Genomic DNA, 19962 nt, shown 5'->3' with positions numbered 1-19962 from the left:
CATGGCAACCATCACCCGGCAGGCCAGTGGGGGGATAAATCGTCACACTGAAAGAGGTTAGCCTGTCCTAACCTCTTTCTGACTTTCTTCAAAGCCTGATATTTCCAAGCTGCCCAGGACCTGCAGCGGTGGCCCTTCCTTTGTCCTTGAAAACAGGCAGTCAATTCCTCCAATAGGAAAAAACAGCCACAGAAACTTCCTTTGATGAGGCCATCCGAGAAGCTCAATGACAGTGACGTTTTCTAGCTGACAGAGAAACACTTTTTCAGGGCTTTTCGAACTTTCGTGAGGGCTGGAGCACAACTGCATTTAAATCCCCGCCCGCTGAATAGTGGTGGTTGTTGTGATGGGTTTCCTCCATTAGATAGAAAGAGGAGCCACGAGGCAGATCATAAAAAGCAAATTCAAGTTCAGCATGGGACATGTTGACAAGAGAAGGTAAAGGACCATCAAGAGGACCATCCTCTTTATGGTATTAGAAGAAACCCGAGGAAATGCACTTCTCAGGGCCAGTTTCTTTATCTATAATGAGCACGCCACACCAGGTGGTCTTAAAAATCTCCTTCTTGGCTCTAAAACTCTTAGGCTCTGTAATTAGCACTGAGATAAACTTTAGAATTTTTACCCACCACCAATCCCCCCAGCAGCTTGTCTCTGTGAGGCCAACCAAGGTCATTCATCAAGTACAGGGAGAACATTTTGTCAACAAGAGGACTACAGAATCAGAATCTAACTTGTTCCCTGGAATCAAGTCAGTACTCACTGTCAGTTTCCACTTCTTGCTTGTGAAACTGCTCCAGAAGATTTTGCGCTCTTCTCTCCGGATCGGAGCCTGGCATCATCCGTTTGAGATAATCCAGCAGTTTCTGTAAGCAAGGGAAGTGAGGGGGTTCTCGGAAGTCCTCTGCACACTGGTCAAGCCAGGCCCTCAGGATCGAGGCGATTGCACTGAGAAAGAGAAATGGAGAGTCACTGCACCCAACTGGATGTGGGGACTCAAAACGAGACCTGGATACCATGGCCTCACCCAGAGATACCTCACAAAACCAGGGGTCAACAGAGAATTCACCCAAAAGTTCCTGGCAATGTCAATGAAGTTAAAGCACTTGAAGACAAGCTGACAATTATTATTATTTTATCTTATTTATCTTATTATTTTATAATAAATAAATATTATTTATCTTATTATTTTAAGTGGTGGTTGTAGAGCTGGGGAAAGACTGATTAAGTTCCAAAAAAAGATAGGACCAAAAACTTTGGAAAAACTCATATGGGGGGGGGGGGGGAAAGACACGCAGAAGGAGATTTAGTGAGTCCTGAAGCAACTTCAAAGCAATCTGTGCACAAGGAGATTATGTGTTTCCAGTTCTGGATTCACTCATATCAGAAACCACAAAATCAACTGTACTAACATTTTAGGAAATAACTGACAGTAGGCCTGAAATCCGTCTAATGACAGGAAGTGCCTAGGTTTGGAAAAGATAACAGCATTCATTTAATTTTACAAAGATTACCAGGGTTTCAGCATAAGTACCCCAAAAATGTGCCCCCCCAATTATCCTTTTGCTTTTCAAATTATAAGAGAAGAATATGTAGGAGAAAGAGTACCTAATAGAGAGGTAGGTCTTTGAAAGGTAAGGGACAAAACCTTGAGAAGCAAAGCCACTGTGAAGGCGATTTCCTCTGATGGCTCAGCAGAGAATATCTTAGGCAAGACAAGGGTCAGGGCACAAAAAGAGACAGGGCCGTGACGTGTGCACACCCCCTCCCCCACCCCCACCATGGTACTAAGAACACGCGTGTGCTGTCTTAGGTTAGGGACAGCCCCACATCCACTGGAAAAGACAAACAGCTGACTGGCGAAAAGGATAAAAAGTTTTGAGTGCTATCATTTTGCGCTTCATGTTCAAAGAGGACGTGCTGGGCTGGATGCACTCATGATGGCTGGAGATGACAGGGGCTATAAATTAATCAATCCATGTTTTAGTGACAGTGATGTGATACTTCATTTTAGCTAACGACACAACTGACCAAAATTCTTCAGCTGATTAAAAAAAAAAAAAGGCTTAGCGCCTCTTTAAATTATCATCCTTCAAACAAATTGTTCACTTAGTTAACAACCTGTAAAGAGACTACAAGGATGGTAGTGAACCTGCAGGCTGGGCTTTGACAGGTGTGCCTAAATTCCACACATCCCAAATTCCTACCATGAAGCCGGACTACAATACAGGCATACGTACAACCAAAGCCAATTCAATGCTTACCCTTTGGAGGTGAAGTGCAAACAGAAGAAAAATAAATTTACTAATTGGTTTCACTGCTGTGTATATCATTGCTTTACTAACAAGGACACGAGGGCCTTTGGAACTATAATATTCACATGCGTATGTTGGAAATAGGTAACATAAAACCACAGAAATAATTAAAATATTCTCTAAATCTTTAGTCAAGATTAAATAAAAAGCCAAACAAAAGTTTCACTCCCTCCCAAAAGATTCGAGGAAATTAATATGGGACCTGGGATTTAATGAAAACATAAGCAAAATGAAATTAATGGAGTCTCCTCAGTGGGCCTTCAATCCTCAGTTTACCTGCAAAATCACGTGTTATGTATGAATGCTTGTGTCCCCCCATTCATATGTTGAAACACTCACGCCCCCGAAAATTGATGGACTTCTACTTTTTAAGAGCCCACACATTGCATTATTTCTCCTTTCTTCACACACACACACACACACACACACACACACACACACACACACACAAAACCATATGATGAACTGAAGAAGAAAATGATGAAGTAGCATCCTAACACTTCCTTTTTATAAGGAACAAGATGTTTTCTATGAATAATTTCTCTTCTTCCCTGACAAGCGCTGAGCCCAGAACTGGGGTAGGCACACTGGTGGGGGAACAGGCTGGAACATAGGACAACCTGACATTTGCTTTCATCAGGTTGAGTCCTACATATAGTTTTGTAATTCTCAAAAGAAGCATAAATTGATCTGATTAATATAACTACTCATTTAATATTTAATATTTCGGTGAGAGAATACTCTTCCAATGACACTGATAGAAAAAACAGACATGGAGGGACGAGAATTCACATCAACCAATAAAAATGAAAAAGAACACCCACCCAACAACGAGACCAGCAACACAATGACCCTAGTGACTCCTCAGTTGCATAACTTAAAAGAAAAGCCAGGCAGAAATCCAGAATCACAGGAAAAAGACACATAGTGAAAGGTATTAACTTTTACTCCTTGGCCTCCCATAAATATTAGTTTTCAAGTTACAAAACTGATTATTTATTGCAAAAAAGTAAATATTACAAATGTATACAGACGAAGACAGCAAAATATCACTTCCCTTCCGTTTTCCATTTCTGTGACCCATTCCACAATCCCATTTCCATGACCACCTATTAACAGTCTGGAGTATATCCTTCCAGTCTTTTCAGTGGATATGTATATATACTTAAAAAGATATACTGTGCATAGATCAGCCAACATGGATTTTTGTTCCCACTGAATGGTATGAAACAGACACCACTCCATTCACTGCCTCCAGATCTACCTTACTGTTTCCCACTGTGTGGACACACGATAATTAATAGAAGGATTCTTCTACTAGTATACAAATGTTTATGTTATTTTCGTGTTCTCACAACTACAAACAATTACAAAAGGTGTGTCCTTGTTCGCATCTCCGTGTACTTCTGCATCTCTACAGGACACATCATTTAGCGCTTACTTCCACGGAAAGTGCAGCCTCGGGAGGTCTGCAGGAGTCCTGAAAAGGGACCTGAATCCAGATTGGACTCGCCTTTAGGTGCACATTTTGTCCTCCTCAGTCTGACGTTTTTAACTAGCTCTGCTGAGCTATTCGTTCCACCCTTTGTGACAGTGCCCTTCCCACAGCTTAGCCTAAGAGGACTGTGGAAGTTACTACACACCCAGACCCTGACTTGGCTAGAAAAAGCATTTTCACAGAAAAGAGGAGTGTAGGGGGAAGGAGGAAGAAGGAAGAGAAGAAGGGAAAGATACACACAAACAGCACAATACAACACGGGGTCTGCCGTCAGGCCAATTATCAGCATGCCAGAAAGGGAGGTTTTCTGGAAAGTCCTGGACATGTGCCCGAAGCTCACAGTAGCTTTATGTTTACTACTCCTGGGAAGAAAACTTCCCGCTCTTGATAGACTATAAAGCAGATAAAATGTGAAACATCTGAGATTTCAAAAAGGAAAGCAACATCACAAAATCATGGCAGCCAACAGGATTACTGGCCAATGCCTTTCCAACTTACCCTTCCTGGCTCCACTCCCAAGGTCTGGCTTACATAGCAACCAGAACTGATTACTGGGCAGAATGTAAAAAACCTCAATACTGAAGGGAAATCTGCTTTAAAATCACAAACTTACAGGAAAGGTATGACTGTTGAGCTAGAGAAGCTACTTGGTTCTGTACCAGAACAAGAAAGAAGGCTGTAGAAGGAAAACCCAATTCCCATCCAGCTGCGCCACCTGTGAACAAAGGGAGGTGGGGAGTCACTCAACTCCACTGACCCCTACCTAGAGAAGAGATAGAATACCTGCCTTCATCTACCTGACACTGATCAGCTGTGACTTCACAGGACATAATGTCAAGAAGGACGTTTCAAGATACCCAAAGAGAAATGTAACTTTTAGGCGTCTTAAAACTACTTGCCATAAATCACAAAAGGAAGGGACTGAAAAAGGTAAAAATGGCTCAGTGAAAATCAGCACGTATGGAAATCCCTCAAAGAATCTGCCACCCAAACAGAAAGGATGACATGAAATACAAACTGTGTGACAACACGTGTGGCTCCAGGCCTGCTATTACAAACAGATACACACGCAAGCCCGCACACACATGCACACACGCACACACACACACACACACACGCACGCGCGCGCACCACCTAAGGCATTCTCCTCAGGACAAATCAATTCAGGGACATCAAACTCTAATATAAACTGCAAGACATACTTCTTGGAAGACTTGTGAAGACTGAAGAAGTACTTTCTGAAACCAAACGCAAAGATTTCGATTGTGACATAATGTAAACTCAGTAAGGAGGAAAGGCAGTACATGACCTCCTTCTCCAAAGTAATCTTTTTTTTTTTAATTTTTTTTAACGTTTATTTATTTTTGAGACAGAGAGAGACAGCGCATGAACGGGGGAGGGGCAGAGAGAGAGGGAGACACAGAACTGGAAGCAGGCTCCAGGCTCTGAGCCATCAGCCCAGAGCCCGACGCGGGGCTCGAACTCACGGACTGTGAGATCGTGACCTGAGCTGAAGTCGGACGCTTAACCAACTGAGCCACCCAGGCGCCCCACCAAAGTAATCTTTAATGGGTTACAGAGCAAAACCCCTCAGTCCCAAGTAAGCATGCTGGGTCGGTGGCCATGGGGCAAGGAGCCCAAACCTGACAGCTGAGGGGACAACCCCTCAGAAAATTGCCTTTTCTACCTCAGGCGTTCTTGGCAACCTTGTTCACCCTATCACAATGGTCTATAAGGAACAGGGAGACGTGCTCAGACATCAATGTGTGGAATGGACTGACACAGCTTCTAAGACTTGTACTTCTAAAGAAACAGGCCCTTGGGGAGAATTAATTCACTAATTAATATTTTTTGAGTGCCCTTTATCTTCCATACTCATAAAAACTGTGTATGTGATGAATGTCACAAGAGGGATTCCAAAGAAGGATTTAGGAAACAATGTTTAGCTGAGATCTTAGGTATAAGAAGAGTTAGTGGGGTAAAGACTCTGGGCCAATAGCATAAGCAAAGATCCTGAGGTAAGAGAGGGCAAAACACTTTCAAGGGATATAGAGTAGACCTATTTAAAGAATAGGAAGAGAAGAGAGGGTTCCTGGACTCTTGTTTGTTGGGAGATTTTTGATTCCTGATTCAATTTCTGGTTATGAGTCTGTTCAAATTTTCTATTTCCTCCTATTTTACTTTTGGTAGTTTATATGTTTCTAGGAATTTACTCATTTCTTCCAGATTGCCCAATTTGTTGGCATATTACTGCTCAGATTATTCTCTTATTATTGTTATTTCTGCATTGTTGGTTGTGATCCCTCCTCTTTCCTTCATGATTTTATTTATTTGGGTCCTTTCCTTTTTCTTTTCAATAAATCCGGCTAAGGGTTTATCAATTTTGTCAATTCTTTCAAAGAACCAACTCCTGGTTTCATTGATCTGTTCCACTGGTTTTTTTTTTTTTTTTTTTTGATATCATTGATTTCTGCTCTAATCTTTATTATTTCCCTTCTTCTGCTGGCTTTGGGCTTTATTTGCTGTTCTTTTTCCAGCTTCTTTAGGTGTAAGGTTCGATTGTATATTTGAGACATTTCTTCCTTCTTTAGGAAGGTCTGGAGCAATCTCTATACTTTCCTCTTACGACCACCTTTGCTGTATCCCAAAGGTTTTGGACTGTCGTGTTTTCATTTTCATTGGCTTCAATGCACTTTACTTCCTCTTTAATTTCTTGGTTAATCCATTCATTCTTCAGTAGGGTGTTCTCTAATCTCGAAGTGTTTGTGGAAGAGAGGGGAGGAATGGAACACTCATTTGATTTCTTAGCCAAACAGAAATCACACTTCGTAACACCTGGTTGGAAAATACTAGACAGATGCCTTAGCCGAGAGGTACAAGGAAAAAGTACAGAACTGACGGCCACCGTGGGGACCTTCAGGCATGCAATGCAGTAAGAGGGCTGACTGTCTAGGCTGCTAGTATGCTCAAACCACAGATATTTAAATACATATAGGGATTTGAATGCATATGTATTAAATCATATTAAAATCCCACTGGTAGTAAAATATTCTACAATTGGTAAAAGGCTTAATGAGAAATTTTCAAAATATGAAGTCATCTCTCCCATGATGTATAAGCTCCCAGCCAAGAAATAGGATTATTATGACAAAAAGAATAACTTTGTCCATTTAGAGTTCTCTTCTCTCCCCAGAAGTCTATTTGAGATCATAATTTATTGTTACTTAATAAGATATGGGACCATTTTTTTCAAAAGCAGTGAAATGTTTTTCTATGTTAGGATATTCTCCAAAAACCGGGTCTTTTCCTAACGCATAAAGAAAAGGTAAGAACATCCATGTGGAGGGTGGGCCTTTGGATCAATGTGGCAGGTGACACTGCAAAGCCCTGAGGGAGGGAGCCAATGCACTTTGCCCTTCAGGGGAAGAAAGCAAAGTGACCTTGACAGTGACTCTGAGCTAGACCCCTCCACCTTGTTCTCCTAGTCACAGAGCAGATTTTCCTTTTCAGAGAAGGCTGCCCTTTAGAAGCTGCCTCTGAGACCTCTGGCTAGAAGGTTTCCCTGATGAGAAAGAACAAAGGAGGCTACAGAAAATGTGTTTCTCTTTTTTTCTGAAAAAGCCTGGAAAAGATGGAAGCATTACTATCTGGACTTGTCAAGGTCCGTCTTGCGATGCTTTGTTGTACATTTCCAGCGTGTGTTTTGGTACAGAGGCTGAGCAGGGATTAGAACACGAGGAGGGTAAGTGAAAGAGGAATTAGGAGTGTCAGAAAAGTAAATGCAAACAGGGCCAGATTCAGTGCTAAGCATCAGGCAAGCCCATGGCACAGAACCAGTGAGGGGCCACGAGGCAGTTACAGAGAAAAAGCTCCAAGGCGAGGGGGAGGGGGAGGAAGACTGTGATAGAAAGGACACACAGAAATACACAGTAAACATGGGTGGGGAAGGACCAAGAATACGAAGAGACAAGCCTGAAACCAATTAGCCAAAGTCAGGCGTGTTGATCCACTCCTTTATTCCCAAACTAGATGTGCGGGCCCTGATATCTGAAGGCAAATTTATAGAAACTGAAGAGAATTATTGTGCACAGAGCTAACTCCAGATCACCAAACCTTATCCAGTGTGTCAGTGACTGCACTCCACTAGAAAAGGAAAAAAACAAACAAACAAAACTAAACTGAAAGGGTTCTGAAGTGCCCGTTGTTCATGAGCAGTACAGCCAATGTGGTGAACAGTCTCTGGAGCGCCTAACTGGGATCCTGGTTCTGTGGCTTACTAGCTGTAACCTAGCCTCTTTGTGCCTCAGCTTCCTCATCTGTAAAATGGGAATAACACATGCCTCCTCGTAGAATTGCTGTGAGGCCAAGCAATAATACATGCAAAGTATTTAGAATAGTTCCTAGGACATAGTAAGTCCTCGAAAAATATTAGCTATTTTCATTATTTTAAAAAAGAAGAAGGGCAGTCTGTAAGACCAAGGGCTAAAGACAAAGGAACTTATACATAAGCACCATGTTCTAGTTGATCAAGTTGTTTCCCGCTAGGGTATGAGTTAACAACTCTGATACTGCTATACACGTATAACCGAAGCTGGACAATTAAGTAAACATCTGGCAGATGGTGGAAGCCACTTTTCTCGCTGTCACAGAGGAAATATACAAATAAGCAAGGGGAGCAGACTAGAGCTATCTATGTGGTAGCAGGTTAGAACTGGAGGCATCAGCAAGAACTCGTGTTAAACATAATATAGATACAAAATGTTACACATAAATATCTGTATTTATGTAATTGGTAATTTGTGTAAACATAAATCTCCTAGCCCTGCCAGCTGCGAATCTTGGATTCTGATGCCATTCTCCAATGGAAAGAACCAGGGCTCCTTGAAGAAATGGCTGATTTTAGGTCGGGGGCAGGAAATCTAGAAGATGAGCCTAGGGCATCGTGTAGTGCCAGAAAGTAAGAAGGCCTCAAACAACCAAATGACCCCACAAATGCTACAGGTACACGTCAAAGTGCACGGGAGTCTACCAAAAGAGCTCCCAGTGGCCAAAACAGGAACAATCTGAGCAAGAAATAAACTAGCATCGTATTATAACCCAAAGCACAAAAAAAGTATCCACCTACTTCATACTGATCTAGATGATTAAATAAACTAATAAATGGGGGTAACAAACGTCCCACACAGAAGTTTTCCAAATACATTGATTAGATACTTCACCCTAACAGAGGAGGCGCAAAACTCCCCAGTCCTTAACTGAGGGTTGTGCATAGTGACTTCCTTCCAAATAACACAGTACGGGAAGGAAGAGTGTGGAGGGCAGATGCTCTCCATGGAGAGATCTGAGAACTACTACTGCAGCCAGGTAATCAAGGCCAACAATGGTCATAAATCATGCCGACAGTGTGTGTCCTTGACATCATGTGATGAGAATGGCATTTTATCTCTGTAAGATTCCTCTCGAAAACTCATAAATCCAGTCTAATTATGAGAAAAAAAGTCCAATAAAGGGGCATCCTACAATATATCTGACCTCAAAACCGTTAAGGTCATCAAAACCCAGAGGAGTCTGAGAAACTGTCATGGCCAAGAGGAGTGAGTCTATGGAGACAAGAGGAGTCTATGGAGATATGACAAACTAAATGGAATATGGTATCCTGAACGGGATCCTGGAACAGAGAGAGGACATCGGTAAAAAGTACGGAAATCTGAATAAACTATGGACTTCAGTTAACAATGTAGCAATACTGGTTCATTTGCTGTAACAAATGTGCTATATTAACGTGAGAATAGTAGGGGGAACAGAGGGAGGTGTATGGGAACTCTACTATCTGCTCGATTTTTACAGAAATCCAAAACTGTTGTGGAAAACATCTTAATTTTAAGAAAAAAACACAAACAGGAGAGTCTGACCTAAGTTCTTAAGAATAACCCATCTCGTTTTGATCAACGGGAAAGAAGTAGAGGCCATGGAATGTAGAGGGCAAGGCCTGGCTCTAAATCCCAGCTTTCACTTACTCCCTGTATGACCTTGGGTATGCTACTTAACCTCTCTCTGTCTCAGACTCCTCATCTGTGAGAGAGCGCTAGTAATACAGAGAGTTATTATGGTAACATTAAAAGGATATACAGTACTTAACACAGGGACTATTCCTACTCAGCAGTCAATGATCTCTAGCTATTACTATTACAAAGGGACGCTGCCACTCGCCAAAATTATTCTTCAGGGACCTCAGCAGCTCGTTATTCTCCCATCCCTCATAGTCCAAGAAGGGTGTTTTTATGTTAGAGATAGGCCTCTAATGAAAACACTGCTGAGGCATTCTATATTTTTCACCATTAGGATGGCGTTTCCGTTGGTAATGAAAGATGCTACAAGGCCCTAAGAACAGGAAGCAGGCACTCAGATTGATGGGCCTGACCAATGTGATCTTCCTTCTTCTTTCCTCACATCCTGCAACCCATCTCCTTCCCCAGGAAGCCAGCCTGACTTCCACATTTCTAACAGCTGTCTGGGGACCTTGCTTAGGGTGTTCATTCAGTAATAAAGCCAGGCAAAACAACACAGGGTACATTACAGTAAATAATCCCAAATTAAGAGATCTCAGGATGCTAACAAGCTAAAACACTAGTCACAATAGTGATAATATAATATACCTTAGTTCTTCGTGTACTTCTGGCTGCAACCTGGTTACTGTGACAGAAGCATACATGGGGTGAAAAAGCACAAGCACCTGAGATCCTGATGTTCAGTTTGAAATGGCAAGCCCAAGAGCAAAATGGTGAGCAGCCTAGGTCTTGGAGTCCATCGGGCCTGAGTTCAAATACCAGAGTTCATTTAACCAGCTGCTTGGTTTTAGTCAAAATATATAACTTTTTTCATGTTTATTTATATTTTGAGAGAGAAAGAGAGAGAGAGCCAGGAAGGGGCAGAGAGAGGGGGAGAGAGAAGTCCCAAGCAGGTTCCATGCTGTCAGTGCAGAGCCTGATGAGGGGCTCGAACTCACAAACTGTGAGATCACGACCTGAGCCAAAACCAAGAATCAGACGTCTAACCGACTGAGCCACCCAGATGCCCCAAACTTTTCTTTTTAAAAAAAATTTTTTAGAAGTTTTTAAAAAAAAATGTTTATTTTTGAGAGACAGAGAGAGACAGACAGTGAGCAGGAGAGGGGCAGATTGAGAGAGAGAGAGACAGGGAGACACAGAATCCAAAGCAGGCTCCACGCTCTGAGCTGTCAGCACAGAGCCCAATGCAGGGCTTGAACTCACAGACCGTGAGATCATGACCTGAGCTGAAGTCAGACGCTTAACCAACTGAGTCACCCGGGCACCCCCCCAAACTTTTCTGAGGCTTCCATTAACACCTATAAAATGAAGACAACATCTCACAGCATATCTGTGATGGTAAAAGAAAATACAAAGGACCCAGAAGAAGGCCCCACACTAGTTAGCACACCACAAACTGCAGCCAGGGGTGGTGGCCAGGGTGATGCAGGGCAAATCAAGTGACAGAGGTGGCTGGGATGCCTGTTTGCCATTCTCCCACATTTGGAGAACCCCAGGAGATTCTTAGGTGGCTGATTTTTCTTCTTTCTGAACCACTGATTGCCAATGTTCTTTTTTACTCCTTAATTCTTAGAAAACTAATTTCTACTCCCTTCCCTTAAACGCATAATTTGATTCAAGATTTCAATGACTTTTGAAAGTATGCTTTCTATTTTTCCTTGTCCACTATGGATGTTTTAAAGACAATACCAGGCTCTTTTATACAACATATTATTTCTCCATTCTTTCATTTTACTTTTTAAAAATATCCCTTTCACATTAGAGCCTCTCATTCTTTTCAATTTCAAGTTTTAAATATTATTTTTGCTCTGTTCTTTACCTCTCTTTCTTTGCCCCATTGTTAAAATCGGCACATTAATTTTGGGACAACTGGGTGGCTCAGTTGGTTAAGCATCCAACTTCAGCTCACATCATGAGCTCATGGTTCGTGAGTTCGAGCTCCGCCTTGAGCTCACGGCGGATCCTTTGTCTCCCTGTCTCCCTGCCCATCTCCCGCGTGCATGTGCACACGTGTGCGTGCACACACACACACACACACACACACACACACACTGCACTCTCTCAAAAATACACATGAAAAAAATTATAATAAAAAATCACCATATTCATTTCAACTGCTTTGTTAGGGTACTTGAATTTACTGCAATGAATATTAGTTGCAAACTCTCTGGGAAGATTTTTTTAATGCTTTCCACTGTAAAGTTTCTCAGGCATTAAGGAATCACAGCCAGCCTTCTTTAACTCATCTCCCTTTTCTTTAAAGTGTTTCCAATGTCTTGGATTGCTACTATTTATACGACTCTTCACTGGTGACTAAAATCTGGAGTCACTATTTACAACTTCTGGGAAAAGATTACAAGAGTGACATTCACATCAACTGAATGTGCAGAGATGAGAGCAGAATGATTTCAACAGTTTAGAGCACTGCTGTGGTAAAGAGGTTGAGAAAACAAAACACAGCACTCCAGAAGGGAAGTGATGAGAGTCAATAAAAGAAAAGGAAACAGAACTATTTCTATATTACAATAGTCATTAAAGAAATTTAAAAAGTGTCATTTCCTAAGGAGTCTTAAACCTCTTTAAATTAAGTATTATAGATATAGATAGATAGATAGATAGACAGACAGACAAAGATAGGTGACACATATACCTACATACATATTCTAATTTTAGATCCATTTCAGAGAATGAAGATTCATGGTGTCGAGGTTCTGTATGGCTAACACCCCTTCTTTACATTCTCTTCACTTCTGAATTCAATGCTGGTAATTAATCTGCACTAGGGAAAGTGTCCTTGTCCATCTGGTTCTGATTCTATTATTCTAAATAGACAGCATTTTATTGTGTAAAAGTGTCAGCAGGAAGGAGGAAAAGGGCACAGGTGGGATGAATGTGGGCAGAGATGTTTTCTTCTGTCACAGGAAGTGAGTTTCCTGATTTCCAAATAGTTGCAAGCTTGGGGATTGTAGAAATAAACATGGTATGCTTATTACATACAACAGTCTGGCGCTAACATCAGAAATCACTGTGTGGCAGATTCCAACATCCAGAGGCCTTGGAAGTTGAATTCCTTGCAACTCAAGGAATTCTTGTTTTGGCTGGATAACTCTAAAGGTTCTCGATACTGCACAACGCCTGAACTGGGCACACTCAGGACTGGAATTAACAAGTGGGAGTCACAGCACAATCTGATACTTTTTGAAATTCGTGAAGAATACTACTCAGTTGTGATCCAAGGCACTAGGAACCAATCTTTCATCTTGACTGTTCCATCTGTATGTCCACGTTTTCCTTCTTCTAAGTTCTTTTATCCTCCAAAAGGTTGATTTAGAAATACAGGGAGGATTGTTATCTTGGGATTTTGGGACCCTGTATGAAATGTAAGCCTTGCTCTATGCTTTACATTAAAAATGGAAAACCAAATAATAGTTGAGGGTTTTTCAGTGGTGATTCCCCACCCATACTACACCCCATCTGCAGAACTGAAGGCATTGCCCCAAAACAGGATGTTTACTTCTTAGAAAGTTACTGAATTCCCACCGTCTGTTTCCCACCTGAAATCACTAGATGACAGATTCACAGCAAAGGAAAACAGTAGGCATTATGTCCTGCTCACTGTACCCCACAATACAGCGCTTTAGCTCATCTCTGTACTTAGTATCATCACGACCAGTTATGATGTCATGAGTCATAACAAGCAACTCAAAGAAGCTGTCTATTTTGTTTTTCTATTTCATCAAAGCTGGTTGCACAGCCTCTCTGATCGAAAAAAGCAGTCCAGGGTACCTCTCAAAAGCTCAATATAATATTTGGGCCATATCTCTGTTTCTGATATTCATGTTCATTTTTGAAAAGATGAAGAGAAAGCTAAATAAGTTTTATCCTCGATGTCGTTACACTTGAAAGGGCCTCAGAGAGCTTACATTCCGAGCACTTCATTTTTCAGGTCAAGAAGCTGAAACCGAGGGAGGCGAGGTGACTAGGTCATCTAGAGGGGAAGTGACAGTAATTGATGACAGACTCAAACCTCAATTCTCCAGGCTTCTCACCCAAGGCCCTTCACCTCCTATGAGGCTGGCTTCTGGGCCACCTTGGCATTTGGTTCACCTCAGTACAAGACGGGACACGAATAAGGAAATCCCCAGATAAGCATGGTCCTATTTTCACCCAGATCTAGATACTCATAAATAAAGAGGGTTTTCACTTGAGGACTGCAGCCTCATCGCCATATAGCAGGGTTTCCTACCTACGCACTATGACACTTAGAGGCAGGGCATTCTTTGTTGGAGGGCGGTGCTGTCTTGTGCACCGTAGAACGTTTCACAGAGATCCTGGCCTCTACCCGCCCAATGCCGATAGCATCCCCCACCCACCACCACGTTAAGACAACAAAAACGTCTCCAGATATTTCCAAATATCCTCTGGGGACAAAACCAGCCCACTGAGCATTGCCAGAGACCCAGGTCTCCTACACGTGCATCCAGCATTAGGAAGCCTTCGGTCGTTGCTACATCTCAGGTGCCAGAGTTCTGTGATGATGGAGGAACTTTCAATATGTGACATATGGAAAGAAGGAGATGCTTCCCCGATATTCTCTCAGAAAGACAAAGCAGTGACCCTCTCCAGCCACAGAAATGATTAGGAGAAGGGTAACTTTAGAAAAAGCAAAAAGACAACGGTGAAATGAGATGAAAAATAATAAAAGGAGAAGTTGGGAGGGGGAGAGGAAGCAGCCGGAAAGCAGGAGAATGAAAGGAAGAAAGAGGTCAGCAGAGAGAAGGGATTTTAGCATTCCTGCATTTGTAGGACAGAGTGGTCCATTATAAGATAAAGTAACATATTTTCATCAGGCATAATTTTTTTAAAAAGCAACTCAGTCTGAGGAAAAGGGTCAAGAACTTTCTACCAATTCATCGTGAGGCTTTAGGAAAGGACCATTGTCCCCAGATGATGGACCCCTCAGGGGAGTTCTATGTGAAGCTCTTTGTTAAGGACTCATATGCTTAAAACTGTAAAGCCCTTTAAAACAGCTTATCCTGGAGTCTCCCCCACATCACTGTTCCTGGCGTACAATCAAGTTCAAGGAAGTTTTAGAATAGGACTTTAAAATAATGAGCAGAATTCTTCACATCCAGGGTACAAACCAATTTTCTTTAACTTGCTACTTCCCCAGAAACCTATTTAATCTCAAAACACTCCCTGGGAAACAGAAAAGCTCTGGATATTTTTCAGACTGTTACTCTCCTTGGTGGCTAGCTGAATGATAGCTCCAGATCTGACTCAACTCCAAAATCTGTGGATAACGACACACTTATTTCTGCATGTGGTCACAGGTGGAGGGAACATTTGACAAGCTGGCCACTCAATTCTTACAGTATCCCTCCTTTGTTTATGCTTAAAAATATATACATAAAAAGGTTCTTTTTTGGGGCGCCTGGATGGCTCAGTCAGTTAAGCAACCGACTTCGGCTCAGGTCACGATCTCGCGGTTCGTGAGTTTGAGCCCCACGTCCGGCTCTGTGCTGACAGCTCAGAGCCTGGAGCCTGCTTCAGATTTTGTGTCTCCCTCTCTCTCTCTGTCCCTCCCCTGCTCAAGCTTGCTTGCTCTCTCTCTCTCTCTCTCTCTCTCTCAAAAATAAAATAAACATTAATTTTTTTTAATTTGAAGAGGTTCTTTTAAAAAAATTACTATTTCAGTTAAGTTTTCGTGAATAAACAAAATGTACAACGAAACCCCTAATCCTATGACTCTGAAACTTTAAATGTGTAGAATCACTCAAGGATCTTCCTGAAGTGCAGATTCTAATCCAGGTCTGCAGTAAGGCCAGAGATTCTGCATTTCTAGCAAGCTTCCAGGTGGTGCCAATGCTTCTGGCAAATGGACCACACTCTAAGTAAGAAGTCTGTACGTCTAAGCCATGTCCCCAGATCACCTATTTGATTATACTGGTTCCTTCCTACAAAAACTTTTCAGGGCTGTCTACTGCTTAGCAGGGATCGTCCTATTCTCTTGAGAGAATTAACCCCCTTCGCGATAGCTTCGGTTCTACAACTCCCCTCATCCTGGTACAGACACCATCATGAAGCAGCCACACCAGTTCTGTGTTGTTTCCAAATGTCACATACACTGCGTGTCCCTGATTTGGTCCCACTGTTCCCTCTACCTAGATGGTCCTACCACCAAAATTTTCACCCTCCTTCAGAGCCTACCTCAAATTGTCACCTCCTCCAAGAAGCCTCCCCAAGCCCTCTAAGAATAAAAGTATGTGTTCCACTTACCACATCTTGCTTTGGACATTCAAAAAACTACACTGGTTTGTCTGGTTTTCTGGAAGGTTATGGCCCATCCAATAAAATAATAAAACTCCCTAACTCAGGACTTAAAAAGATACTCAATTTTCTAAGCTTCACATCTTTGGCTTCTGAAGAAAGGATTCCATTGGTCAATCCTCTGAGGAGTTAAAATATTCCATAGGATTAACTGCCCAAACTTTTGGCTCCAAGAATGAATATTTACTAAGAGTACTTTCAAGCACCCTGGCATACAGCCCATCTACTCAAGAACATCACTCCTATAGTGGCCTGCACCCCTGCATTTTTCTTCAGTGTCTCCCACACTATTCTCATCAGATTAAACCATCACCTAGTGCTAACACGCACGCACACACACACACACACACACACACACACACACACACTGAAAAAAACTCTCCTTTGCTCCAGATCATCCTCCTGCCCATTTCTCTTCTCTTATAGAAAAACTTCTCCAAACTTCTGTCCTCTCCTGACCCACACACACCTCCATCCACGAAAGCTGCACTTGTCAAGGGGACCAAAGACCAACATGTTGCAAACACAGTAGTTGCTTCCCAGGCTCCTCTTGCTTGATATCTGAGCAGTAACGGATATAATTGGTCACAGCAGCACCCACGCCCCCAAACTCCTTCTTTGCTTGTCTTTTGGACACAACTTCTTCTTTCTTCTCCTTCCCCACTGGCTGCTCTGTTCCAGGCTCCTCTTGCTGGACCCTCTACTTTCCTGACTTTAAATACTGGAGGAAACCAAGGCTCAGTCTCTGGACCTTCCTCTTCTCTATCTGCCCTTTGTTCCCAGGAGGGCACGCCTAGCCTCCTAGCCTTAAACACCAGGTATAAACTGAGGATGCCCAGACTTGTACCTCCAGTCCAGACTTCTCCCAACCATCTAGACTCATCCAACAGTCTCAAAATTAGTATGTCTAAGATGAAATTCTTGACACATGCTCCCCACCATACTGCTCCTCTTTGCCAGTCTTTCTTATCTCATAAAGCCAAGGTCCTGCTCTATCAGTTACTTATACCACAACCCTTGGAGGTGTCCTGGCCTCTTTTTCTCTCAGATGCCCCATCCACTTCATGAGTACAACCTCCTAGAAACACCTTCAAGATCTCTGCAGAAGCTGTTCCTACAAGTCACTCCTGCTTCTACTACTACTACTATCACTACTAATAGCACCACCACCACCACCCCACTCCTCTTCCTCCGAAAGTCCATGCTACCAGCATCCCTTGCTTGGGCCCTTGGAAGTGTCCTAACCAGGCTCCTTGCTGCCGCTCTTGCCCCCGTCCCACTGCCAGAGTCTACTTTCCACATAGATGCATAAAAACCTTCAGAAATATAAATAGCCCTGCTCTTCCTAGGACCTCTAAATTCTTATGTTTCTTAGTTCCTTAGAATAAAATTGAACATCCTGCCCGAGGCCTTCAAGTCCCCATGTGGTCTGGGGCCCCCACTACCTTATAGATCTCACCCTCTGGCACCTGCTCTTGCCTCATTCATCTCCCTACCACTTGTCCAACACTGCTCCCGCCTCAGAGCATTTTCCATATTTTCCCTGCCTGGATATTCACAAAGCCGAGCCCGTACCCCATTCGGGACTCTGCTCCAATGTCACCGGATCAGAAAGTCCACTCCTGGCACCCTCTGTGAATCAAACTCTCCATCAGGATCTAGCCCCCTTTACCCTACTGCATTCTTTTTTGTGGGATTCCTTGTCCCTCTGCTAAAATACCAACTTCATAAGAGCGGAGACTTACTTATTTTGTTCATAGCTGTTCCCCTTAGCACAGGGCCTGGCACATGGCAGATGCCTGATACATTTTTATTGGATGAATAAATGAATTATCACTGGATGGTCAAAATATAACTATATGATTTTACGCATTATAAGAAAAACCATGACAACATTGGAAAGGAATAAAAAAAAACTCTGCTGAATTACATTCTTTTAAGATAGTAAGTCTTGACTAAGAGCTTGTAATGCAGAGAGAGGCATACTTACTTCCTGATCACCATCTTAGACTCTGATGAACTGGGGCTTTCATCCTCTTCACAGTTTGGGCTTGTCAGGTTTCCATACCTTACAGATCAAAACAAAAATACCCACTCAGTGGGGTTGGAAAGCAACTCTATTCCATTGCAAACACGAGATAACCGTTACACTTTTCAGGAGTAATTACGGAAAGAAATATTTATGCAATAGCATCAAAAACTGATGTTGCTGGGATTTACTTATTGGGCATATGGATACTCTAACCAAAAACAGTGATTTAACAATGAATTGCACTACTTAAAACTTTCTCTTAATATTTAACATCTCTTTGAAATTCTTTGGAAGAACTTAGGCTTTTCCTCTCAGAGGGAGGGTCAGGTGTCACATTCAGCAAAGACGGCAGATTCCTTGTGGACTGGAGACACAGCCCTCTGCTCCATCTACTGAAGGACCCCGTGGCCCTGCCTGTGCCTTGTGCCACCTTCACACTCGTACCACCACACGTGCCCCGTAACGACTCCCTGCTATGCTCATGAGTCTGGTCTCCTCGAGGAGAAGTCCTTGAGGAGAAGGGTTATGGAAGTAATTCTGGACCCTCCAGGAAAGGCTGAGAGAAGGGCTGAAGAACAGAATTTTTATGCAACCAGGAGAAGAGCCAGGGAACCAGGGAAGGGGACCCAGGGGAACAACTTTTTAGAAAGTGACAGGTGCTTCACAATTTTTTAATTTGTCTCATTATAAACTCAAAATTTACTAAATAACGAATCAGTCCCTAATTACAGTTAGCTGTCCTTCCCATTCCATATGTAAGCAAGACTCTTTTGTATAAATATATCACATTTTGTTTGGTTCCAAATGTACACTTTAAATTCTTGAGGAGTAGGCTTTTCAGTAACTCACAACAAATGCCCTATTTCTGCAGTTCCTCTCTTCCCCTCAATGAAGAAGCCAGAGATTTCTTGGCATTTCACAAGCTGGTACTCTGTCCCAAAGTTTTGATAAGAGAAATTCTATAATTGGTAGGTTTACATTTTTAAAGAGAACACTTTTGTCCTCTACTAATGGGATTAAAGGCCCCAGTACCCTTATGTTTCTTGTTCCTAGGATTTACAAATCCTTTTAAAAATAAAAGCCCACCATCTGGTTTGACCGAATGCCAGCCCATCTGGTCTCCCTATCACCCTATCCTGGTAGGTTCCAGTCTGCACCCTTAGGCATTGGCCCCCCTCCCCTGCACCTGTTCCTTTCTCGAGCTCATCAGCCTTATGGACTTCTTGGCCTCCTGAACATATTTTCCACAGGCCTCCACCCTCCCTAGCCCTCTTCATTCTGTCTGCACCTGCTATTCAGAGGGCTTCCAGGGCCACCCTTTGCTTTTCCTGAGATAAGAACTTAGATTAAGATGTATTCAGCCCCATATGAGCAAGGCAGGGATGGGAAATGAGATTTCTCCTAAACAAACAGATTTTTTGGCTCTCTCCGTGGCCACCATCAGAGTGAACCATGTACTCATCTTCTCTCACAACAGACTTTGTGGTTTATTGAAGTAGGAAAGATCAGGGCGGGTGAAGAGCAGGGCTCTGGGACGGCCACCGTAGCTTCCACCTATCTGACTAGAGAGATCCACAAATTCTTCTCCCGCCAGCCCTCAGGGACTAAATGTGGGACTGAAACTTTGTTTTTGTCATATTCTATCTTAGTTCATTAATTCTCTCTGGTTATCTGTGAAATACCGCATCCTTTATATTCCAACTGAAGCTACGAGAGACA

General features: G+C 42.6%; 1 protein-coding gene across 3 annotated transcripts in view; it reads right to left on the bottom strand.

The window, feature by feature from the left end:
* RGL1 (ral guanine nucleotide dissociation stimulator like 1) overlaps positions 1-19962 on the bottom strand; it is a 255922-nt gene that overhangs the window by 46357 nt on the left and 189603 nt on the right. For all 3 annotated transcript variants that reach the window (XM_015073307.3, XM_053209243.1, XM_015073308.3), the window contains 2 exons: positions 18202-18279; positions 764-948 (listed from right to left, as the gene is read on the bottom strand). In XM_015073307.3, coding sequence (XP_014928793.2) covers positions 764-948; positions 18202-18279 — 263 coding nt within the window. The remainder of the gene's footprint in view (positions 1-763; positions 949-18201; positions 18280-19962) is intronic.

Source organism: Acinonyx jubatus, chromosome E4 (assembly GCF_027475565.1).
Source record: "Acinonyx jubatus isolate Ajub_Pintada_27869175 chromosome E4, VMU_Ajub_asm_v1.0, whole genome shotgun sequence".
Classification (NCBI taxonomy): Eukaryota; Metazoa; Chordata; class Mammalia; order Carnivora; family Felidae; genus Acinonyx; species Acinonyx jubatus.
The sequence above is the reverse complement of the archived record's forward strand: the minus strand, read 5'-3'. Positions and strand labels throughout refer to the sequence as shown.